Source organism: Emys orbicularis, chromosome 20 (assembly GCF_028017835.1).
Source record: "Emys orbicularis isolate rEmyOrb1 chromosome 20, rEmyOrb1.hap1, whole genome shotgun sequence".
Lineage (NCBI taxonomy): Eukaryota > Metazoa > Chordata > Testudines > Emydidae > Emys > Emys orbicularis.
In genome coordinates this window covers 4,896,521-4,922,514 of record NC_088702.1, presented here as the reverse complement: position 1 = coordinate 4,922,514, position 25,994 = coordinate 4,896,521, and the positions used below count along the sequence as shown (strand labels likewise).

The following is a 25,994-nucleotide window of genomic DNA, read 5'->3' as shown; positions in this document are numbered from 1 at the left end:
CACTTCAGAGCCCCCTGGCATAGGGGTGAGGGACTCTTGCATAGGGGGTGTCATGGATCCACAAGGCATGCTAGACCTCTGACCTTTATACAGTCTCTGGCAATTTATCCCTTCAGTGCTAGGTCATAGGCCTCCATCCCCGACTCCTCCAAGACTGGGTCTCTGGCTTTAGCATTCCTGTTTCTCACGGTGGCTCCGAAAAACGCATGAACCTCCAGCTGGAAACTTACCTCTCCTGGGAGTCATACAAGCAGCCGATGTTTTGCAGCACAGCCTTTGCAGAACAAGCCAGAACCGGAATACAGCGTGGAGGGTCCCTTAGGATAGATTGGAAAAGCAAGGCAAGGCCATGCTGGCAGCATCGCCTGCTTCTCGCCCGCAGCCGGTTTCCACCAGGGTCGGACCCTGCTTAACCCAGGCAGCTCGCTCTCCAAGCTTTGTTTCATGCTGCAGCCACGCAACAGAACAAAATGTTTCTTTCTTGTCGTCGTCGTTTTGAAACACCCTTTTGCATCCAAGTTTCCTGGAATTGCCGTAACCATGTCCCAAAACGTTTTAAAATCCAAACAAAACGTTTCAATTCAGTTGAAATGAAATGCTTCAGTCGACCCCCGCCCCCCATGGAATTTGTTTGCCGATATTTCGATTCGCTCGTAGTTTTGAAAATTTGCATTTCGCGCCCAATCCAAAAGGCTGCCTCGTCTGACATTTTAAATGGCTAACAAACCGAAAAGGCCGGTATTGGCCCAGGTCTGTGTGGAACATGGGATTTGTTTGTAATCTTGGGAGTTTGTTCAAGTTACCGTAAAATCATTTTCTATAATGTACCAGCTAGGAATTCGCTCCTTCTGCCGGCTGTGCAGTTTAAGATCATGGTACCAAGGCAGAGATGAAAAAAAAAAACAGTACTAGTAAAAATTAGTCAAGTCCTTTACTCAGATGAAGCTGTAAATGAAGTCCAGGGGCATTTCCCTGGCTGAAAATTGGACGGAAACGTAGGAATCCATCCCAGGCTAGTGGCCACAATCTCTTGTGGTCCCTCCTAACCCTGTGATTCTAGGATCCCAGTAATCATTGCGTCAGAGGAAAGTGCAAGAACTCCCCCTACTGGACAAAAACAAGGAGGAGTCCGGTGGCACCTTAAATACATACCAGCTGTATTTGGGCATAAGCTTTTGTGGGTAAAAAACCCGCTTCTTCAGGTAACACGGCTACCCCTCTGAAACTTGACACCCTACTGGACAGTTATGGGATAATCTGCCCACAGAGAAAATTCTTTCTTAACCTTAACCCTAACCCTAGGCACCTGAATACCTCCAAGGAGCTGGGCCTGAGAAACCAGCTCATGGTCCAGAAGAGAAGGGTTCATAGCCTAGCCAGGATTTCAGTAGGACTTTACATGAGTAATTAAGTGCCTACATACTATGATGCTGAACACTTTACCAAATTTCACAGAGAGATTAACTAAAAAATCTCAAGATTTCCCCCCAAAATGTTTAAAAAAAAACCCCAATGAATCAGGCTAGACCTCAAACTGGGGTCGCCGCTTGTGTAGGGAAAGCCCCTGGCGGGCCGGGCCGGTTTGTTTACCTGCCCCGTCCGCAGGTCCAGCCAATCGCGGCTCCCACTGGCCGCAGTTCGCCGCTGCAGGCCAATGGGAGCTGCTGGAAGCGGCGGCCAGTACGTCCCTCGGCCCGTGTCGCTTCCCGCAGCCCCCATTGGCCTGGAGCAGCGAACCGTGGCCAGTGGGAGCCGCGATTGGCTGAACCTGCGGACGGGGCAGGTAAACAAACAGGCCTGGCCCGCCAGGGGCTTTCCCTACACAAGTGGCGACCCCAGTTTGAGAAACACTGGGCTAGATAAAGCAGAACGGAACTGATGGAGCCAGACTCAGGCAGGCTGAGTGCAGAGTCAGTATCAGATTGACAAAAAAGAGATTTGTTAAACTGAAAATTGGAGGAAAAAGCCTGCGGGAATTTATTGTAAACAAGAAGCTCAACATTACAGGGTCAGTTACAGGACGGGGTGGGTGAGGTTCTGTGGCCTGTGATGTGTAGGAGTCCAGACTAGATGATCACCATGGTCCCTTCTGGCCTTAAAGCCTATGGGTCTAACATCAGAGTTGTAGCTGGTGTTTTATTAGCAGTACATTGAGGATGCAAATTCCAGCCTCTTGGCACCAGACGGCCACGTCCCAAGGAAACAATTTTCTGCCAGGAGTCCATCGTCTGCTGGATGTTTTTTTGCTCTGCCTGGGGGGTGCTGATTTTGGCTTTCAGATCCTAACACGGAGAAGCCGTCAAAGGAGAGCGTGCCAGTGGAAAGACAAAGATGTGTGCTGAACATGCCGCAGAGAGAAGTGTCCCCTTAGCACGGCAGGCTCAGTAGGGCTTGCTGTCATAGTCACATATAATACAGTAGATTTTGCTTACTAGCAGCCCCTCGGCTGCCAGCAAAAAAGTTGCTATTGTCTGGCAACAAGCGGAAGGCAGGTTTGCAAGACAACAACTGGGGAAGGAGGCACTGAAACCTGCCTTCCCTGGCTGCAGCCTTGCAAACCTGGCTTTGGGCAGGGTGGCAGTGGGGAGGGGGCTGCAGCCTGAATGCAAGGGATTTCTATGGGGAGTGGGGGTCTGTGGGGCTGCACCATACCTCCCCCTGTACTCTCCAGGGATCGGGGCTCAGCACGTCCCAGCTCTTCCTTCCCTGTGTATAGTCCCCGGTGATAACAGAGAAAATCCCCACACTCCACTTTGTGTCCTTAGCTTCCATTTGAAATAAGCAAGAGTCACTCCACGGATAAGCTCTGGTAACCTCACCATTAAACGTAGGCTAAAGGTCACATACCAAAGTAAAGTTGGCAGGAAAAAGAAAGTGGTAAACAGGACAGTAGCAGAAGTGATTAGAAAGTTTTGACAGGGCAGTAGAAAGGGCAGGGTGTCAGCAGGCAGCCGATAGTCAAGGAGGGAGCTGCAGAAACCTAAGGAGAAGACAGTTGGAGAGAGAGCAGACAAGTGAGGAGTTTGTGGAGGGTACGTACCGGAGGAGGGTCGGACAGTCATTGGGAGAGGAGCTGTCGGAGAAACAGCAGCGCCAGCGGCAACTGAAACGAGCAGCAACAGTCCTGCCACTGAAGTGAAGTCAGCAGAAGTAAAGCCTGTCAGTTGGTTACAGTTATAGTATAGTCACATTCTAGTGTTCGTGTGTCTATGTGTATGCCTGGGTTAATAAAGATGTATGTCTGTGTGTTGATTGTAAAAGGAATTTATGTATGTCAGACATAAAGTACCGCTAAGAACTGCTGTCAGCGTCTCGTGACAGACCGTCCATCTGTGACAAGGCACAGGCACTTCGAATCATTTCAACGGTATGCTTATTGTGGTTTGGGATGCTCTTTAACTTGTAACAAGGGATTTGTGGGGAGGGGGGTTAGATTATTATTGTATTAGGGGTTGTTGTTTGCACCAGTAAAAGGTGTCTTTGTTTTGGAAAGAATACTGCCGGTGTCAATCATTTATCGGAAGGCCGTATCCGTGTCCTCTGGGGGTAACACATACGAGCTGTTCTGGGGAGCCCCTGGCAAGCCCCAGGTATTTCCTTAGCCACCCTGGAAACCTAGACCGTAGGAAAAACGGACTGGTTAGTAAGTGAGCTATTCTGGGGGCGTCCCCAAAAAGCTGTTTTTTAGCTAACAGTCGGCAGGGCGCAGCCTGGAGCGTGCAAGGAGAGGTAGTGTTCTGCTCCCACAGCCTCCCCTCCCAACCTGCAGCCCCTTGGTAGTGTCTCCAGGAGAATAAGATCCATAGATACTGGGATTGGGGCAACATTTTGCCAATACAGCATTGACTGGACAACTCTACGCTGACTCTACTCTGAGCTGCCCTTGGCTCCCCCACCCAGCGACAATGGAGGGGGGTGTGCGGCAGGCTCTCTCAAACATTGAGTGCAACAGGGCAAATGGACTGGATGGATCTTGGTAGGCCGTCTTGATGCATCCTAGGCTCAGGCAGGGGCCACGGCTGAACAGTAAATACCCGGCGTGACTGAAGTCTGCAAATCTGCTTTATTTAGACCCACTTGTCAATTCCAAGCACCCCTGTCGCCCTGTGCATGCAGCCTTAAAGGCTGCCTTGGTCAGGGCTGGTGTTGACATCTGGTCCCAGGCTTATAACAAGCACATTCCGAAACGGTCTCTCTTTCTGTCTCCCTGATCGCTCTGTCCTTGGTCTCTGAACTGGATCCTGTGCTACCAAGCTCTCTAAACAGGGCTCCTCGTTCCTCTCCCTTTCTGATTAAACTCAACCAATCAGTATCACCCTCTAAGGCACGACTTGGCTGCCTTTAGAAGAAGAAAAAGAAGTGTCATTGACTAACAACAGTACAGTACGAGAACTAAACCCAGCAGTATCTCCCCTGGCTATAGCAGTGCGGCAGCTGGTGGGGGAATGGCAGTTAAGCAGAGGAAATGGGACAAAAGGAGAGAGTTTAAGATAATGCCCCCATGCGATTAAACAGAATCTGAAGCTGACACAGAGCTGTCAATGAGAATCAGGCCCACTGGGTGAAATGCACCAAGGTCCTTTTTTCGCAGGGCTTGTAAGTTACAGTTCCATCCACTTGAAGGCCACTTTCCACTGTGAGAGCGACGTAAAAGGGCCTTAGTGTGTATGAGAAACAGGCCTGATGATCTGATCCTCCTCCTAAAGGATTTTGGCCCTGAACCAAAGCTAACTTACATCAGCGTAAGGCCCACTGACTTCAAGTGAGCTCTGCCATAGGGTCTAAGTGCAGTGGTATTGCATGGTTCTGAGAGCAACATGGCCCCTGGGAAACGACAGTCAGCGTTTCAGCTCGGATGGCTTTACAGCTGCTAGTCCTATATAAAAAGCTTTGGCCAAAAAAAGAAAAAAAAAATCTAGAGAGCTACTAATCTCTCTCTCTCTCTCTCTGGTAACCACAATTCTTCAATCTCTTTGGTTTTAGTTTTTTAAAAAATTTAAGCTGAAACAAATATTATTTTATAGAAATAGATTTTTTCTTTAAAAAAATCAAAGCATCTTTTAGCATTTTATAGGTAAAATTTCTGCTGTAGAAACAAACAAACAAAAAAAAAACAAAACCCTTTGTTTTAAAAAGGGGGGAAATGGTTCTCTGGCTTTGTGGGGAAAAAATAGCATGATATGGCAGGGTGTAAGCAAGGAGAGTGCCCTCTGCTGGTTACATGATGCTGCAGTTTTGCGGATCCTGGAGGGAGAAAATAGAGAACAAATAAATAAATAATTTCTGTTTGCTTCAGTTAAAGGGGAACAGCAGTAGCCCTCAAGAAAATCTGTTGCTAGGTACTAATTACTTAGTAGTGTAAGTATTATAAAATACTCAGCTCATATTTTAGATTGTGACCCCTTGGGGCAGGGGCCATCTTTTTGTTTAGAATTTGTACAGCACCTAGCACCATGGGGTTCTGGTCCATGAGTGAGTGATTCTAGGTGCTACAGTAACACAAATAATTAATAATAATAATTAGTGCTTTTCATCCATATATTGCAATCTCTCTATGATAAGTATATAATATAACTCCCCCCATTTTATAGATGGAGTATCTATGACACTAAATAGTTTGAGGATTAGTGGTAGTATATTAGAATAATAATAATAATAATACTGTTTAGAATAGTATTAATCTAATAAACTAATGCTATATATTAAAATATTACAACTAATAAGAATGATCTAATAGAGTATTTACAATACTCAGACACTAAGTGTTAACAATTAGTTTTGGAGTATTAAAATACTCCACTAGAGTATTAGTAGTAGTACCATTTATTAGCATTAGAATATTATAAATACTCCACCATTAGCGCATGACTAGTAACATACCACTAAGATGACACTTCTGTAGCAGCTGTCATCCAAAGATGTTAACATACTTTACAAACGTTAATGAATTAAACTTCCCCAGTCTCCTGGGAGGCAGGGCAGTGCATTATCCTGGTTGTACACCTGGGAAACTGAGGCACAGAGAGGGTAAGTGACTTGCTAAGGTCATGCAGCGAGACATGGACAGAGTAGGGGATAGGACCCATGAGTTCCCCGTTCCCTACTTAAGCTACTGAATATCTGTTCTTAGCACTAAGGATGGAAGCCTGGTGCCTGGATTCCATCTGAGACGGGGAGGGGACACAGATGCATTTCTATGTACATTTCAGAGGCAGGGAGGACCTAACCACTTGTCCTAAGAGAAGCACCTCCCATCAGAGACGTTCAGCTGAAGGAAGCCTGGACAGGGCCATGAGCATAGTCAAGAGAAGGCTGCCAGGAGGGAGCCGTGAGGGGTGTGGGAAGATGTGGGCAGCTGAGTGTCAGAAGGGAAGCAGCAGCAGCAGCAGCCCGGAGATGGAGAGAAGGGGAGAGAGCCAGGAAAGGAACCGAAGCGGGAGATGGAAGAGGGTTTAAAAGATCGCCTCTGTTAGAACTACGACGGAGGGGGAGGGTTAAGGGTTCCTCCCAGGAGCCCGGAGGTGGGTTTCTCACTCAGATGAGCTGAGCCAGTTGAGTCCTCGGTGCAGGTTTTGCCCCCCGGCTTCAGAGTCCCTCCCAGCTAGTGTTAAAATAGGAGCCACAACTCCTGGCTACTGGCTTTACTGTGGCGATGCTGCCAGTGGGATCCTCAGCGGCTGGCTCAGGGGGTTGGGAGGCTTTTAACTTGCCAGTTTGGCTAGCAGCCAGCCCTGGAGTTCTGAGCTGCTGGCCACCTGACTGGCCAGTAAAACAGCCCAGGGGACCCATGGATAAGCCAGGATCAAGAGTGGTGGGGAACTAGGGGCTTAAACCTACAAATAGGGACCTTATCTTGAACATTCTGGGTATGATTAACATGGTCATCCATGTACAAGGTACAAACCATCATGCTTCAAGGCATGAGCCAGTCACTAGCTGGAGGGCTGTGGGGCTCTCTCTGATGAGTGGGGGTGCGGGACCCTTCCACATTCCCCAGCACTGCACACACACAGCCAGCAAACCCTGCAGTCCTCACTCCGGAAAGACTCCTGTTGGCTTGTGTGGGAGTTTGGCCCAAGTGAGGACCAGGGGACTGGGGGCAGTGGGGCATCAGAATTGGCCCACAGGACCTCTGAAGCTGGTTCACAGCAGCAGAGATGGGATCTGACTCAAAACAGGCACACCCCGGCCTGGGGAGCCACCGGGGGCACACAAGTGGCCTGAAAGAAGGAGCACGTGCGCAGTTGGCTTAGCCACGGGGGAGCTAAATCTGGGTCAGTAAATCCATTTAGACCATTTCCCAGTGAGAGATCTGCAAAGAGGAGCCTTCACCAGATCCCCATCCACAAACTACTCGTGTTTGGGGACCTGTTTGTATTTAGAGCACATTGATCCTAGCACAGAACTGGCCCTGGCCAGTGGGCAGGAGGAAGAACCATACTATGATGGGGTTCCACCAGCTGGAATTCCCATTGGGACATTCAGATGAGCGACATCCATTAGCCTAGAGCTCAGGCTGCGCATGGACACTCGGCTACCTGGAGTCCCCTTCTTGCTGGATTCCTTTGCCCCAGAGACAGGGGCCTTTTTTCTTGTGCACTGACCTTTTGTGGGTCAGAATTACCCAGGATGCAGGACCTGGTCATCGGGTTTTCTCCAAGGCCGCCGCCGCTGCCCCTGCCAGTGCCCCCGAAGGTGATGGTGACATTGGAGGCGGACGCTTCTGGGGACATGGAGCTGGCCGCGGCGTTCTGGCCCCCGCTGGCTTTCACTGCTGGCCTGCCACAGGTGCGGCACACAACAGTGCGGGGGCGCAGATTCGACTCCCCAGGATCACCTGTGCCGCTGCAGTGGGCCTAGAGGGGTGGAAAGAGAAACAAGGGGGCTTCAGTACTTGATGGAGCTTCCTCCAGGGCCAGAGGCCCCCAAGATCAGAGTGAGGAGTGGAACAGATCCCCTAGGTGGAGTTACTGAACCCTAGATCTCCTGTCTGATACGTGCTGGAGCTGCCTCTTTCTCTTGCCCATTTAGACAAGGGACGTTGTGTGGGGGAGAAGAATTGAATACGCTTCTAACTGGGCACCAGCCCATCCTCTGTTTAATGAAGCCATCTGTCTGTCACCGGCCCCAGACTAGGAAGGACACCTTCAGCTCTGCAGGGAGGAGAGCACGAGTCCAAGAACGCACCGGGGGGCTAAAACCACAGCAGCGTTTCAGCCGTCAGCTGTGACCTTGCAAAGCGGATGGCTTTTGAGAAGCCATCTCTGCAGCTTGGTTTCCACCAAAGCCCGCATCGTCCTCCAGATGAAACCCTGAATGCTCCAGGCTACGGGCTGGATTGCAGGGCTGATCTTCATGGTTCCAGCTTGGAAGGTTATTCTCCCACTCCCCCATGGGGATGATCAGAGCCCTTTTGTTCAAGATGCTCCAAACGAACCCAAATCCCCCATTGTCAGCTTGGTCCCTTGGTGCAGGTGCTGAGGGTGTGTCCACGTGCAGAGAGAATCTCATGCGGTCTATGGAGAACAGTTTGCTTCCCTGACATTGTAGTTGGTTGGTTTCTAGCCAGATAACTGACAGGGTCCCTATACATCCATCGCCTCAGATCCCTGCGCCCCCAGGTCTGATCCTGGGAGGTGCAGGATCAGTGAGTGCATCAATCAGCAGGAGGGGGACTTGCCTGAGGTCAGCCAGCAGGCCAGCGGCAGAACCAGATCTCTCAAGCCCCCTACTCACTATATTCCACTGCCTGTCCCTGACAGAGCATGACACTTACACGGGGGTGGACGCTGCCTCCATCCTCCTCGTCACCGATCATCACCATGCACACCAGCTTCCTCATGGCCACCTCCTGGAAGGGAGTCAGGGCAAAGTCAAGTTGCAGCTACAGCTGCCGAGATCCCCCTTCGCTCTATGGCTCAGGTGAAAGATCACCCTAGTGACTTCCAGCCCGCAGACGGCGACAACACACGAGATAGAATCAGACCTGACTCCACTGGCCGATGCGTCACTTTCACCCTCCCCCCCTTACCCCTCCCTCTCTTGCATCCGGCCAGAGCATGTTGCCACGAGACCTCGATCCCCCAGCTGCCACTGCACCTCCCCCAGGGCAAGAGTCTCACCTCTCCGCTGGAGTTGATCAGGGCGGTATGCAGGCTGTCTCCAGAGCCCCAGGAACTTTGGGCCTTCCACACCATGTCAGTGGGAGGTTTATGGGTGGCGCCGGCTCCGGAGGCCCAGATCTAAAAAGGAACACACAGAGCTCGGTAGCACCTCGCGCCAGCGGCATCAACCTCACCCTAACTCCCCATGTGGGTCTTTGCCCCTGTCCAGCGGCTGCTCCACATGAGAAGATAAGAGTCTACTACAGCTGTTAATTAAAGGAACTGCTAAGATAACTCAAATGGGAGTTTGCTTTGGATGCTGTAGGTTCCAGGTTCAAACCCCCATGTCAGACTGCTGAATGGGTGGGTTTCACTACTCTCTAAACTGCAAGGAACGGAGGCAAGTGAGATGGGCTGAGAAAACCACAGGCAGGATCTGAATCCGCGTGGGGGAGTTTGGTGCTGCATCAGGCTTCTGCTCATGCCAGGGCTGTGGTCTGGAGCTTAAGATGTCAAAATCCAGCACCACTTCAGCCCCAAATGGCAGGAATCCCACAAGAGCTGCTGCCGGGGTGCGATTTCTGCCATCCCAGGCTGATATCTGGCAGTGTCAGCAGTTCCTGCATGCAAAGGGGAGATCAGACCCCCCCACATTGGAGCTTTGTATCGTAGCTAGAATCAGAGCTGCAATCCCCCATCCTCCCCAAGGGGGAGCCCTATGGCCATTCTACCAAGGGGCCCGGAGGTGAGATGCCTGTGCACGCAGAGGGGCTGGGTTTGCTCTGCTCTTCAGGAGGATGGGACCTGCTGCTCCATCTCCCGGGGCGACTCCAGAGTGACAAATGCCAACTGAGAACGGTGCATCAGCTCCCCAGGGCGCTAACCCTTCATTAGCCCCGTGCGAGTGCAGTTTGTTACTCACCGTGACCACCTGGCCGGCCTTCAGGGTGAACTTGGGAGGGAAGCGGTAACTGATGAGGGCCTCGTCTCCATTCTGACGCTTGATCTGCCAGCTCCCCATCGCCTGGTCCTGTGTAACAGAAGGCAGAGGCCTCGAGAAACCAACCTTCATGGTTGTTCCAGTTTTGCCTCCCCTTGGCTACAAATCTTGTGGTCAAGGGACTGAGCTGGGACTCTGCCACAGACCCACTAACCTTCAGCAAGTCACCTCACCTGCCTTCGCCTCAGTTCCCCATCTTCTGCTTGTATCCCTTTCCCCACCCTTTGTCTGTCTTGTTTATATACACAAAGATTTTCGGGGCAGGGACTGTCTCTCACCATGTGTATGTACAGCTCCCAGTACAGTGTGGCCTAGTAGACAGCGCACTGGACTGGACTCAGGAAACCTGGGTTCTACTCCCAGCTCTGACACTAGTCTCCTGGGTGACCTTGGGCAAGTCACTTCCCATTCCATGCCTCAGTATCCCCATATGTAAAATGGGGATAATGATATTGAACTTCCTTGTAAAGCACTTGAGATCTGCTGATGAAAAGTGCCACATAAGAGCTAGAGACTGCTACTAAAGGAGTCAGAGCTGTGCTCCTACTCGATTCACTCGATGTTAAGACACCCTTGCAGCACACTTTGTCTGCACAGGTGGTTTAGGGCCGACCCGAGGGGAAGGACACTCAAGAACTACATGGTTTCCCTTCCAGCTACTGACCCATCCTGCCCCTGCTTAGGCATGACCAGCATCACCACCAGGAAATCTACCTCGTTGGACTTGTTCCTGAGACGGACAAATTTCCCTTCCAAATCAACCTCTTCCACGGCCACGCGGCCGCTGGTCCTCGCATGTTGGGAGAAGCTCGTCTGGCGCTCCCCATCCTCCAGCTTCCTCTTCTTGGAGGAGCCCGGCGTGGTGGAGCGTCTCACGTGGATCCTGGAGCCCCCCTTCTGGGAGCTGGGGCTTGGAGACAGCCTCAGCCTTGGGAGAGAGGGAGAGGGAGTGAGTGGGGGCTGGGTGGGAATCAGGGCCTGGACCCCCTAGGGCGCTGGCCGATCCGGGCCTGGTTAGAAGCGACAGAGGGGACAAGATCTTATGGCTGCTTGGTGACCTGCAGACAGAGGCCGCTACCCCATGGGACGTCCCCTGAAGGACACGTCTCCATCACGACATCACACTCCACAGCTTCCCCCAACCTCTTAGCAGAAATACCAAGGGCTGAACTGGCTGTGGTGGTTGAGGACTGGCCCCCAGCATGGAGCTGGGAGGCTCATTAGCAGGGCAGGAGGCCGAGCCCACCTGGATGCTGCCTGTTCCCCAGGGAGGGAATTCAGCCTCTGGGGCCATCAGTTCCACACATGTTTGAGGTGCTTGCGATAATCACTGACTGGAGCGGCAGGAGCCAGCTGCCCTTCTCACACCCCCAGCATGGCTGGGGGGATACAGGCAACTGCAGGGAGCTAGATGAGCCAGTCTCAATTCCTTGCCAAATTAGCCAATCATGTCCCGCTCCAAGCCACCGGTCTTGCTGCCCACTTCATCTCCCAGATATGCCCCCTTCCCTTACAAACGCTCTAAAATCCCCACCCCTGCCTGGATCCAGGCTCTGCACGTGACACATCCTGGCATCTGGGAGGCTCCGATCGTGTCAGGTGGCCGGAGGGGTGGGGGACAGATTTTGTGACTGGCCCCTGTCTCTGTAACAGGCTGGGCCAACACCCCTCCCCTAGCAGGGCAGGTGGAATCCAGGTGAGTAGCTTGGGTCTGTATCCCACCCCCAATCAGCCCATCACTGCAGCACCAAACCCCTTCACATTAGGGTCACATCAACCACGCGACCAGGTCTGTGTTACCAGCCCACCCAAATCAGCATGTCCTCCATTCACCCAGCCCTCATTGGCACATCCCTCACCCATCAGGCTCCCCCCACCTCTCCTTGGCCACGCCCCCAGCAGGCTTCTCCCCCACCCTTCCTTGGCCACGCCCCCAGCAGGCTTCTCCCCCACCCTTCCTTGGCCACGCCCCCAGCAGGCTTCTCCCCCACCCTTCCTTGGCCACGGCCCCAGCAGGCTTCTCTCCCACCCTTCCTTGGCCACGCCCCCAGCAGGCTTCTCTCCCACCCTTCCTTGGCCACGCCTCCGGCAGGGTCCTCCCCCACCCTTCCTTGGCCACGCCCCCAGCAGGCTTCTCCCCCACCCTTCCTTGGCCATGCCCCCAGCAGGCTTCTCCCCCACCCTTCCTTGGCCACGCCCCCAGCAAGCTCCTCCCCCACCCCATCAAGGAGCCTGTCTCTGCACCCACCTCTCCTCCTCTCCCTCCAGCAGCTTGCGGTAGGCGTGGATCTCCATGTCCAGGGCCAGCTTGATGTCCAGCAGCTCCTGGTACTCGTCCAGCTGCTGCTGCATCCTGGCCCGCATGTCCGCCATCTCCCGCTCCTTGTCAGACAGGATGCGTCGGCTGGTCTCCCGCTCCTGGGCCAGAGCGTCCTCCAGGTCCCGCAGCTGCGACCCCTTGGCAGCCAACTGGGAGCAGAGAGGAGATGCGGAGGAAGGGGGTGAGGACAGCACAAGCAGCAGAGGGTGCCCCTCACTACCAGGGCTATTGGCCCCTTAGACACAGACATGTCACCTTCTCTTGGGGTGAACGTCCACGGCCACTGAGCCATTACACAGCCTGGACTATTACTAGACACGGTCTATGGCGGCCGTTAGCTTCAACGGGCTTTGGATCAGGCCCACGAGCACCTGTTGGTCCTAAGCCTGTTTAGGGTTTGGCTCAGGGGTGCAGAATCAGGGCCAGGGTCCGGCACCGGCAAAGTCCTGCCGGCTTGTGGCCCTTGGAGAGACGTCAACCTGCAGCCCGAGTGGAAGTGCCCAAGGGCCCCTCGGGAACCTGGAGCCGGCCTAGAGCTCTCGGGGTGGGATCGGCGCTGGACGGTCAGGGTCAAGCCTCCTCTGCTGGCAGAAACAGCTGTTGATAGAACTGCAGGCAGCAGAGAATTGGGCCCTTGAGCGTCTCCCACCCCGGGATGCTACGGGACCCAGAACGAGAGCGCAGAGCCTGGCCCTTCCCTAGTCCTTATAACGCACGATGCGGAAGGTTTAAGACTAAGCTGGGTGGTGAAACCAGCAGTGGGGCAGGCAGCCCCCTGGCTTGCCCTAGGTGGGTGCAGCAGGTGAATGCACATTTCACGGCCACTGCCGTCATGCACCTGCTGGGAATGTTTGCCCGTGACAGACGTCCCAGGGCCCAGCTCTGTTGCAGCCAAGTGCTAGCCAGAGGATTGAGGGAGGCTGGGGGGTGTTATGCCCATTCTCCCTCCAAACCTACCCATCCCTCCCCATTCCTCCATGCCCCACAATCATGGCAATGGGGGTGCGAATGCTGCCCCTAGCAGCCGGCCAGCTCCACTCAGCCCCATCAGCCCCCCTGCGCTGCCCGGCACCGTGGCTAGAGGGCAGCACCTAGCGCTGATTGAAGGGGCGTGTTCATGTCCTGAATGGAGCTCGCCCATGACAGGCGCTCAGCTTGGTTCTGGGGCAGCCACAAGGGGGCACTAGTGGGCGGAGGGGGCAGATGGCTGGACAATGCTCTCACTGGCATCTGCTCACCTGCTTCTGCAGCTGGCTGAGCTGGGCCGACAGGCTGTCGATGCGGATCCTGGACTGCTGCAGTTCTTCGTGGGCGGCGCCCACCATGCTGCTGTTCCTCTCCGCCGACTGCTTGGCGTTCTCCAGCTGCAAGCCACAGGCCAGGCAGGGTTAGCGCCGCAGAGGAGCAGCTTCCTACCGACGTCCCATCGTGGTGGGAGCCAACGGCCCCGGGAGAGGCCGGCCAGGGGGCCTGCGAGGGTGAGCTATCCATCAGCCCCTCGCAGGAGACAAAAACCCCGGCCTCTGGGCCAGCTTCCATCAGAGGCTGTGAACATGCCCGACAGGCGCGGATTTAGCTCCACATTCCCCCACAGGAGGCTGGTACTAAGTGTTCTCTCCATTTTACAGGTGGGGAAAGCAGGGCCCAAAGAGCCCCCAACATTTTCACAAGTGGATCCCGAAAATCATCTTGCCAGCTCAGCCTGATTCCTCATTGAGGAGAGGCTCCCGTGGGCCTCTCAAAGCCAGGCTCCCGTGTGCTGCCAGCCGAGTTCCCAGAGATCAGAGGCTGCTACTGAAGATTTGGGGTTAAGTGACTTGCTTGAGGTCACATAGGATGTTGGTAGCAGAGGCAGGAATAGAACCCAGGAGTCCTAGTTCCCAGCCCTGTGCTTGAGCCACTGGCCCACCATACTGGTGTCTCTTCTTCCTGCCTCGTCTGTGCAGTGTGTTACCTTGGATCGGTAAGTCTTCTCCAGCTCCTCCTTGTACCGTTTGACCTCCTCTTCGTGCTGGGCCCGCAGGCCCCGGAGGGTGTCAGCCAGCTTGCTCTCAAACTCCTGCTGCCGGCCGCTGTCGATCTCCACCAAGCGGGTCTCGTGGCGACGCTCAGTCTTGTTAAGTTCCTGGGAGGGGTCACAACAATAAGTGGAGGGGAATGTGAGCCGTGGGTCTCAGAGATGGAGCTCACTGGCACAAGGCAGCGATCAGCCGTCAGCCTCACTGGTGGGGCCCACACGGGCAACAGCTGGGATTCACCTGCCCCTGAGGTGGGAGCTGTGCCAAGCCAGGCTCAAGTGGGAATTTCTCCATGTGTAATGTACATGCCCCAGATGGGGAAGCTAGAACAGAACGGGCCAAGGGGCCGGGGCCCATCCACTTTTAGCCATGCCCAGGCCCCCTGCCCCTCCTCCCATGTCGGGGCCATGGAGGGGGCAGGGCCTCGTGGGCCCCCCACTTTCAAGAAGAATCTGTCGCCCCTGGCCCCAGAACCTGGTGCCTGATTCTCAGTGACTCCAAGGCCCCTTTATACCACTCTAGTGGCAGCTAATTTACTCTCACTTGATGGCTCCTTTATACTGTCAGAGTGGAGTGAAGGAGCAGTTGCACACAGGATCCTGGCCCTTAATGCTGAGCTAAGGGGGTTAGGGATGGAGAAAAGTCCCATAAACTCTACAAACTGGCTTGGAAGGATTCGATTTTTTTATCAGTAAATGTCAATTTCACCCCAAACATAAACCAATAAAAAATGTTTCCATTGGTAATGACAGAAATCTACAGCTAGGCAAGGTAAGAAAAATGATGCTTGTGAACTTATTAGAGTTTGACTGAAGAACATTTACTTTGTGTATTTTGACATGTGATGTTGACAAGTTGTGTTTTAAAGTTTTAACTTTTCAAATCTCAACTTCTACTGTCGTGAAATAATTGTCTAGCTCCCCACCAAGTTCCTAGAACTGTGAAAATTTAAATAGATACAAATTTAAAAATTGCTTCAAAATAAGCATTGCTATTAGGGCTGTCGATTAATCGCAGTTAACTCACGCGATTAACTCAAAAGAATTAATCGCGATTAATCGCAGTTTTAATCGCACTGTTAAACAATAGAATATCAACTGAAATTTATTAAATATTTTGGATGTTTTTCTACATTTTCATATATATTGTATTCTGTGTTGTAATTGAAATCAAAGTGTATATTATTTTTGATTACAAATATTTGCACTGTTTAAAGATAAACAAAAGAAATAGTATTTTTCAATTCACCTCATACAAGTACTGTAGTGCAATCTCTTTGTCCTGAAAGTGCAACTTACAAATGTCGATTTTTTTTTGTTACATAACTGCACTCAAAAACAAAATAATGTAAAACTTCAGAGCCTGCAAGTCCACTCAGTCCTACTTCTTGTTCAGCCAATCGCTAAGACAAACAAGTTTGTTGACATTTACAGGAGATAATGCTGCCCTCTTCTTATTTACATCACCAGAAAGTGAGCCCAGGCATTTGAATGGCACTTTTGTAGCCAGCATTGCAAGGTATTTACGTGCCAGATATGCTAAATATTCGTATGCCCCTTCATGCTTCAACCACCATTCCAGAGGACATGCTTCCATGCTGATGACGCTCGTTAAAAAAATAATGCGTTAATTAAATTTGTGGCTAAACTCCTTGGGGAGAATTGTATGTCCCTTGCTCTGTTTTACCTGCATTCTGCCATATATTTCATGCTATAGCAGTCTCAGATGATGACCCAGCACATGTTCATTTTAAGAACACTTTAACAGCAGATATGACAAAGTGGAACTCCTTACCTGAGGAGGTTGTGAAGGCTAGGACTATAACAATGTTTAAAAGGGGACTGGATAAATTCATGGTGGCTAAGTCCATAAATGGCTATTAGCCAGGATGGGTAAGAATGGTGTCCCTAGCCTCTGTTCGTCAGAGGATGGAGATGGATGGCAGGAGAGAGATCACTTGATCATTGCCTGTTAGGTTCACTCCCTCTGGGGCACCTGGCATTGGCCACTGTCGGTAGACAGATACTGGGCTAGATGGACCTTTGGTCTGACCCAGTACGGCCTTTCTTATGTTCTTATGTTCTTATGTTCTTATGACAAAACGCAAAGAAGGTACCAATTTGAGATTTCTAAAGATAGCTACAGCACTCCACCCAAGGTTTAAGAATCTGAAGAGCCTTCCAAAATCCGAGAGGCACGAGGTGTGGAGCATGCTTTCAGAAGTCTTAAAAGAGCAACACTCTAATGTAGAAACTACAGAACCCAAACCACCAAAAAAGAAAATCAACCTTCTGCTGATGGCATCTGACTCAGATAATGAAAATGAACATGCGTCAGTCTGCATTGCTTTGGATCGTTATCGAGCAGAGCCCATCATCAGCATGGACGCATGTATTCTGGAATGGTGGATGAAGCATGAAGGGACATATGAATCTTTAGCGCATCTGGCACATAAATATCTTGCGATGCTGGTTACAACAGTGCCATGCGAACGCCTGTTCTCACTTTCAAGTGACATTGTAAACAAGAAGCGGGCAGCATTATCTCCTGCAAATATAAACAAACTTGTTTGTCTGAGCGATTGGCTGAACAAGTAGGACTGAGTGGACTTGCAGGCTCTAAAATTTGTTTTATTTTTGAATGCAGGTTTTTTTATATATAATTCTACATTTGTAAGTTCAACTTTCACGATAAAGAGCTTGCACTACAGTACTTGTATTAGGTGAATTGAAAAATACTATTTCTTTTGTTTTTTTACAGTGCAAATGTAATCAAAAATAAATATAAAGTGAGCACTGTACCCTTTGTATTCTGTGTTATAATTAAAATCAATATATTTGAAAATGTAGAAAACATCCAAAAATAGTTAAATGGTATTCCTAGTATCGTTTAACAGTGCGATTAATCACGATTAATTTTTGTAATCACTTGACAGCCCTAATTGATATTATCCATCTAAATTACAAAATAAAAATAAAATTGAGCCAAGCCTGTCCACAAGACGTAAGAGTCCCAATTCACAGATGGGGAAACTGAGTCCCAAGAGGAAGTGACTTAACTAGTATGACACAAGAAGTTAGTGGCAGAGCCGGGAATAGAACCCAGGTGTCCTAGCTCCTGATCCCATATGCTAACTATTAAATCCTATTGCCTCTGGATTCTTCGTTTACCCTCTGCCCCCTAATCCTCACCAACAAGCGACTGGCAACCATCTCCCCAAAAGTTGACACTGCCAACACACCTCGCCTTAAGTCCTCTGTTCCTGGGGGTGTTGGCGTGACCCGTCCTCAGGGGGGAGCGATAAATCACAAGCCCGTACAGTGTACAAGGCTGCACCGAGGGTCTGTATTATGCTGGGCTAGCCTGGGTCAGGCCTGACCCCTGCATTTGAAGGGCCTTGCTCAGGGGCAGCCCGACCCCGCTCACCTCGCTGTAAATGTTCTTCTGGAAGTCGAGTTCTTCCTTCAGCGTCTGCAGACGGTTCTCGGCATCCACCCGACGCAGCATCTCGTCCTGCAGCTGCTTCTTCACCTCGCCCAGGGCGGCTTCCAGCTGGGGAGGGGAGAGGGGAAAGTGAGCGCAGCTAGATGGAGATTCGCAGCCCCAGCAGGCAGGTCTCAAGCGCGGTCCCTAGCCAGGTGCCTGCTGAGCTTGGGGACTGCAGGCCGGCAAATCTGGAGACTTTCCGCAAATTGTGATTGCTCAATTTGCATATTCTACATATTCACTGCCTCATTTGAATAAACCATATCAGAGCTAAACCCATCAATTCTCCCCTCCCCCCAGTACAGAAATCATGCCTGTCAAATCCACTCCTCCCCTCCCCTCTGCCCCCCACCTCCCGCAGGTCAGGGGCTCTCCCTGTCACAAGACTGTGACAGCTGCTCAGGGGCCCAGGAAAGGACCCTCCAAATCGGGGGTCTCCAGGCCAATTTGGGTGAATTGACGGGGCTGGGCTGGGCATTTCCTACTTTGCCCAGGGCAGCAGAAGGGACCATGGCCGGCAATCGGCACAACTAGTCCATGGGCTGGATTTGTCCCCCGCTGCAACAGGAGCCAGCCAAGGCTCCAGCCTCGCCGCTCCCATCAGCAAAGCGATCCCAGAGCTTCCAAGTCAGTGGTAGGAGCGTGACTAGAACTGGAGCCTTCCTGACTCCCCCAGACACCAACCAAACCCTGGGACTGCGTCTCTCCCAGGGGATACTTAGAGAGAGTAGCTCACAGCTGCCTGCCCGCCCGCCATCCCACCTGGTGTTGGCTCCCTAGCTCATTGGAGCCATTAACTCCCCGGAGCTGCAGGGTCCCATCCGCTTTGGACCACAAGGGGTTTCTCAGAAAGCTTGGCAGGATGCGTATGGGGAATGCCATGATCTCTGGCGCTGCAGAGGGGACCACAGGGGGCCCTGGGGCAGCAGGGGACAGGAGTCAGGACCTGCCGCTCACCTTGTCCACTTGCACCCTCAGCTCCTGGACTTGACTCTCCAGGTTCCTCTTCTCCCCCAGGGCGGTGGTGAGCGCGGCCTCTTTGGAGTTGAGCTGGGTCTTCCTGGAGTCGAGGCGAGCCTGAGCGGCTTGCAGGTCCCTTTCCATCTTGGCATTCCTGGAACACAGCCAGCAAACAGCTCTGTGGACATGTTCGGGGAATCACCTGACCCATGCAAATGAGGACCCAATGCTGGAGAGGGGCCCAGAGCACTACCCCCAGGTCCAAACACCCGTCCACCCCCAGGGGAGAGCTCAGAACCTGATCCCAAGGGTCCTGGGGAATTTCACAACGGTGGAAGATGCTAGATTGACAACGCTGGTCCTCGGAGACCCATGTAGCCACAGAACAGGTCCAGATTGCCCAATTCCTGCTCTGTTTCTCCTGGATCATGCAGCTACCATGCCCCCGACTTGGGATCTGCACAGACTTGGGATCTGCACAGACAGGACGGGGTTTGCACCAGTGCAGTTAGTGATGCTTCAAAACCAGTGGAAACGACACGGGAGGCAGCCCCATTTCACACTGATGCAGCACATCCACCCTGCACCGCTTGGCATAGTTACCCTGCTACAAATATCCCCTCTATAGACATGGCCTGAGTCTCTTTGATGTCCCAGTGCTCCCAGCTTCCCATTACACACACGGCTGCGCAATCAGTAACAAAAATAGCTTGTAGCATCCTATGTTACAGGCAATTTTACTGGTCCAGCCCTGCTGGTGTTTATTGGCTGGTGATTCAGAGCGGCGTGTGGGTGTTTAAAAATTAAACACAGGCTGATGTATGAATTGGCAAGCGGCTTCCCGGGGAATCAAAGTAATGGTCCCTTTTACGGCACATCTGACGGAACATACACACGTGTGCACACGCACACACCCTGCTAACAGCCTCCATCTCAGAATGCTTGAGCTGCGCAAAGCAAGTACAGAATCGTTAGTATTTATTATCTGTATTTGTGACCGGACCCCCGGGGTACAACCTTGAACTGTGGGACCACTGTGCCCCTTTAACTCTCCAGCCTGGGCTGTCTCACGATGCTTTGCGAGACAAGCAGCAACCCCCTCCAGGTGCCGTGATTAACTCAGTCAACGATGTGCAGGGACACACTCAGCTAAGTTGCACGAATACTCTCTAAGCCACTCATGAACTGCACAGAGGGAGACCCCAGCAATTCCCCCCAGCCTTGCACTCCCAGAAATGTACCATCTTCCATTGCCTGTGACCATCCCTTGAACAATGCACGCTCATTAATTACTTCACCACGTTGTCAAAGGCTAGTGGACATGCTCCAGCCTTTGTAATCTGAGCAAGATTCCCCAGGCATTTCAGGTAAAGATAAAACATGAAAATAAATGTATTAACTACAGAAAGATAGATTTTAAGTGATTATAAGTGGTGGGCATAAAGGTCAGAGATGGTTACATAAGAAATAAAAGTAAACATGCATTCAAAAAACCCTAAATTTTATCAGACTCAGTAATATTTTAATCAAACAGCTTTTCTCACCCCACTGGATGTTGCAGGCAGGTTACAGTTCTTAATACACAGACTGAATTCCCTTCTCAGCCTGGGACCAATCTCCCCAGTTCAAAGTATTTGTCTTCTCTGTGTAATAAGGTGGATTGGCCTCCCACTGAGCCAAAGGGGGAGGAACCAGTCTCTGATTCCTCGTGGGTGGAGCCAGGCCAGGCTCACCCCTCCCACCGGAAGCAAAGAGGTGGGACAGGAAGTATAAAAGGCAGAGCCGCTAACTCAGTTGAGTCTGAGCCAGGGAAGGAGTGGATGTCTCCAGGCTGCTGCAGATTCCTGGAGCTGAACCGGCACTGCACCACACCTGGCCACGGAGGAGACTAAGGCTATGTCTACACTGCACTTTTGTCCATAAAACTTTTGTCGGTCAGGGGTGTGAAAAAAACACACCCTTGACCAACAAAAGTTTTACCAACAAAAAGTGCCGGTGGGGACACTCTCCCACTGACAAAGCTATCACCACTCACTGGGGGTGCTTTTATTTTGCCAGCAGGGGTGTTCGCTCCACTGTCACCACCTGCTCTCCAAGCACAAAGCAAGGTAGGAGCGGAGCTTTCAAGAGAAATGGCCCGAGTCACTGATTGTCGTTTTTAATAACTAGGCTCAGAACAGGAGTGTGGTCATTTGGGAATCCCCTCGGGGAAGGGAGCTTTTTCCAAGAGGGTCTGTTTGTGTCAGAGAATGGCAGCAAAAACATCCAGTTTTTGAGAACGCGCATTCCATTCCAGTAAGCAACAGATCCTACAGATTACATACAGGGATCACTGCAATGCAGCCACCTCTGGAGTGGAGCAGGGCAGCTGTGTAACAGCCACACCGCAGCACAACTAAGGGCTGGCTGCAGGCTGGGCATGATTGTAATGGATGGCTTAAGAAAAAGTTAGAGGAGATTGTTTTAAAGTTTAAGGCTGCAAAGCCTTTAGAAAACACGGCTCCTGTTTAGGAGCAAAATCTCCTCCTCCCCATATCCTTCAAAATCCTCCCACCATCACAGCATGCTCTCGGCCAGGGGAGAACAGACACAGACATTCAGCACAGGGAAACCTGCATTCGAAATCCATCTCCAAATAGCAACAAGTTCCTAGGATCTAAATGCAGAACTAGCAACTGTTCTAATACAGAGATGACCATGGAGTTATCTAGAGATGGATCCATGGTTGGGGAGAGATACAGGAAGCTAAATATAAAATCCTGGGCAGCTTTTAAAGACATCTGTGAAATGTTCCTCCTGCTTTCTGGGCTGATGGATTATTTATGGCATGTTCTAGGTAGGTTAATTTCAGACTGTCTCTTTTGGGGGGCTTTTAGAAAATAAATCCCCTCACCACTAAACCTGCTGCCTCAATAACATCCCAGCCAGGATGGAGATTTTCCCCTTCCTTCTACTCTGGATTGTTTTTCTTTCCCTCCACATCCCTCACCGTTTGCCAAACACATGACAACCCGCTATTTGCCTTGGCCTGCGGCCTCGGGATATTTGTGGCTTCTTTCCCAAGGCTGCCAGCCCTGACTGCTCCCACTCCAGCTTCGAGGGGCGGCCCCAACCTTTGAGAGGGTGGGAGGAAATTCTCCCACTACCAGTTGCCCCATTGCCTAGCATGACTGTGATTTCGTGACCCCTGCACATTCCCTGCCCCGGTGCTCACTGTGCCTTCAGCTCCTTGAATTCCTCCTGCACTTTCCTTAGCTCCAGCTGCAGTTGTGCTCTCTCTTTGGCCACAGAATCCAAGGTCTTGCGGGCATCTGCCAGCTCCGATTCGTAGGTCACTTTGATGCTCGACAATTCACGGCTTGACGCCTCGTCAGGGGTGGGGATGTGCAGCCGGTGACCGGCATTCTCCGACTCCAGCGAGCGCACCCAGCCAATGTAGATGGCCAACCGGTCGTTGAGCTTCTGCAGGTTCTCCTTCTCCTGCAGGCGGGTCATGCGGGATTGGTAACCCGCTCTATACCATGCATCCCTCTTCTGACCTGGGGTGTCCATAGCCGTTGACAGCCTGGGAGAGATGCAAGCAGGGGTCAGTGACTCAGATCCTCAGAGCTCCCTTCCTCACCTCTGCGTCTGCCTCGCTGGTACTGACAGCCTGAGTCACTCACCTGGATCTCGGCTCAAACAGGTGTGGAGAGTGGGAGGGGCTGTGCAAAAGAGAGCCAACCCCTCTGCTTTGATTAGTTAAAGGAGCAGAGGCTCCTGGAAGAACAGGCTCTGTTTAAACTAAGGGTTTGTCCTCATGGGAAGATTATAGCCGGATAAACTAAAGTGTGAATTTACATACATATAATGATGGTGGTATAATCCCCATGTGGATATTCTGGAATGAGAGCGCCTTTTTCAGTGTAATTTATGTTGCTTTGGAAGAGGTTTAAACTGAAGTGCAAAGTGCCACTCTTGTTCCAGAACAATAAGAATAAATAACTACCCCTAGCACTTTTCATCAGTAGTTCTCAAAGCACTTTACAAAAGAGGTCAGTATAGTTATACCCATTTTACACAGGGGGCTACTCATGCAGAAGGAGGGAAGCGACTTGGCCAGGGCAGTGGCAAAGCCAGAAATAGAACCCAGCCACTAGATCACACTGCCTTTGGAATAAGAGGGCCCATATTAGGAGTTAGGGCTTATCTACACAGGGAAATTGACCAGAATAGACCCCCCCCACATTGACACTTTTATTCCAGAATAAGGCCTTACCAAGAATGAGTCTATGGGATTCTCGCCCTACTACCTAATGTTTGGTAGGGAAGCGCCTCTGCCTGTGGACATGTGCTTTGGAGAATCTACAGATGGCCCCAGTCAAGAGTCCTACTTGTAGTACGTAAGTAACATGGCTTAAAGAACAACTGAGTGCTGCCTACAAGCGAGCAATGAATGCTGCAGAGAAAAGGAACCCCAGTAACAAGTAACTGAACAGGATTTGGTACCTGATGACCGTGTACTCATCTGAAATCCCAAGCTGAGTGACCATTGGAAGTCTGACCCGTAAGTCACGGTCCAGACGCTACCAGACATTCCAGTGTACCGCTTGAAGTGAGAGAATGGACTGAGAGACAGAAATCAACTGCTGCCAATGGGACAGTTAGTTAATTTTCCTGACATACCCACAGCGAAAACGCCTGTGACTCACTCCGCGACTAGAAATCAGGAACCCCAATCGACTGAAGGAAGTATTCTCGTTCCTATAGAAGAAGAGTCCAATTCTGCCTCAGATGACAAGACAGAGCGTTTTTTATCCATCTCTGAGGCTTTTTGACACCACTGTATTTGACAGGCTTCTTCTGCTACTACTGCTGCTGAGGAAGTAGTCAGAGCACCCAGTTCTGGATCTCAGCCTCGACAGCAAGGCTCAGAACGTGAGGGTGCAGAAGCTGGCGCTGCTCTACAAGTCACCCAACTGCCTGAGTTTAACCATGAAGTTGTGACGGCTACGGCGGACGCAGAAGAAAGATCTCCAGAGTAAGCAAGACCTAAGAGACTGATAAAACCTGTGTCCTGACTCCCCTGGTGTGCCTGGTGACTTTCCGTTGAGTGTGGTGCAAAGGTTCAGATCACCTCTGACTGATTTCGCTCAGGTAGTGCCTCATGTGTCCTCTGCAGAGGTTCAAAATATAGCAAGTGTCAGATAAATTTTAGGATATTACAGTTATAGGAATTCTGTGTAGGCAGATAGCACTGGTTCGCTAAGTGACTATATTTCAGAGTAGCAGCCGTGTTAGTCTGTATCCGCAAAAATAACAGGAGTACTTGTGGCACCTTAGAGACTAATAAATTTGTTAGTCTCTAAGGTGCCACAAGTACTCCTGTTATTTTTAAGTGACTATAGACTTTGCAATTCTGGACATTGGATACTTTTGATTTTTCAACGGTTAAAACCTTGGTCTTGATGGGTGCATCAGGATTCCAGGAGGGGGAGGAGGTAGCCTCCCCACACACCTTAGCAAGGAGACTGTACCCCAAGAGAAGAGACATCTTTGGGGCCCCAGTGGGGTCCACAACCAAGTGGTTGTAGCTCCATTAACTTCAACAGTGTTTCACTGAAATTCAGTGACACAACGTCGATTTACAACAGCTGAGCGTCTGGCTCGGGCTGTGCATTTTATGGGTGCACGTGGTAGAAATATATTACAATCAACAAACAGCACATATCTAAAAATCATCCCTTAACATTGAACTCTGGAGCCTAGGTTGGGATTACAAGTGTTTATAGATAACTTTTTGCATGTTGGCAGAATTCATAGATTCATAGAGTCATAGATTCTAGGACTGGAAGGGACCTCGAGAGGTCATCGAGTCCAGTCCCCTGCCCGCATGGCAGGACCAAATACTGTCTAGACCATCCCTGATAGACATTTATCTAACCTACTCTTAAATATCTCCAGAGATGGAGATTCCACAACCTCCCTAGGCAATTTATTCCAGTGTTTAACCACCCTGACAGTTAGGAACTTTTTCCTAATGTCCAACCTAGACCTCCCTTGCTGCAGTTTAAGCCCATTGCTTCTTGTTCTATCCTTAGAGGCTAAGGTGAACAAGTTTTCTCCCTCCTCCTTATGACACCCTTTTAGATACCTGAAAACTGCTATCATGTCCCCTCTCAGTCTTCTCTTTTCCAAACTAAACAAACCCAATTCTTTCAGCCTTCTTTCATAGGTCATGTTCTCAAGACCTTTAATCATTCTTGTTGCTCTTCTCTGGACCCTTTCCAATTTCTCCACATCTTTCTTGAAATGCGGTGCCCAGAACTGGACACAATACTCCAGCTGAGGCCTAACCAGAGCAGAGTAGAGCGGAAGAATGACTTCTCGTGTCTTGCTCACAACACACCTGTTAATTCATTATTTTGATTAAACATCTTCTCAAGAGAAACAAAGGAATAAAAGTCTTATCAATGCTCATTTTGAAACTGATAATTACTTTCGTTTTATTTAATAACTAGGTGTGACACCTCCAATGATTCTAAACAGCTGATCGCTTTGTCTTCTGTTCTATAGCTGGATTCTGCTCCCAGTCAAGTCAATGGGAACAAAGGTCATTCACTTTAAAGAGACAAGATGGGTGAGGAAATATCCTTTATTGGACCGACTTCTGATGGTGAAAGAGACACATTTTTAAAATTAAGCCTTTGCTTAAATTCTTTGTGGGCCTGGGGCCTGATCCATCTGTCCAAGATACCACAGCACAGCTGGCACCAAATATTTTCTCTTGCTGCCTTCTACTGTCCTTCACTCCCCTCTCCATTTTGAGTTCAGTTACTATTAAATTAACACTTCCCTATAGATTGGAGGAGGCGAAGGATTACAGGCCTGTTGGAATATTCTGAGGAAGAGAGGCTAGAGACATGGTAGATCAAGTTGTGTGTGGGGCGGGGGGTGGGGGGGGGGGATTTCAGGTGTACAAGTGTCATAACTATAAAGGGAAGGGTAACAGCCCTCCTGTGTACAATACTATAAAATCCCTCCTGGCCAGAGACTCCAAAATCCTTTTACCTGTAAAGGGTTAAGAAGCTCAGGTAACCTGGCTGACACCTGACCCAAAGGACCAA

At 50.8% G+C, this 25,994-nt stretch overlaps 1 protein-coding gene across 1 annotated transcript; it reads right to left on the bottom strand.

Annotated features, from left to right (window-relative positions):
* Positions 1–5,217: 5,217 nt before the first annotated feature.
* On the bottom strand, positions 5,218–22,440 carry LOC135892312 (prelamin-A/C-like). The gene is made up of 12 exons (XM_065420030.1): positions 22,103–22,440; positions 18,886–19,042; positions 17,869–17,994; positions 14,379–14,549; positions 13,663–13,788; positions 12,353–12,573; positions 10,819–11,032; positions 10,027–10,134; positions 9,123–9,242; positions 8,777–8,851; positions 7,605–7,856; positions 5,218–5,244 (listed from the first exon to the last, which is right to left on the bottom strand). Exons 1-12 carry the CDS (start codon positions 22,438–22,440, stop codon positions 5,218–5,220), a joined length of 1,935 nt encoding a protein of 644 aa, XP_065276102.1.
* Positions 22,441–25,994: the final 3,554 nt, after the last annotated feature.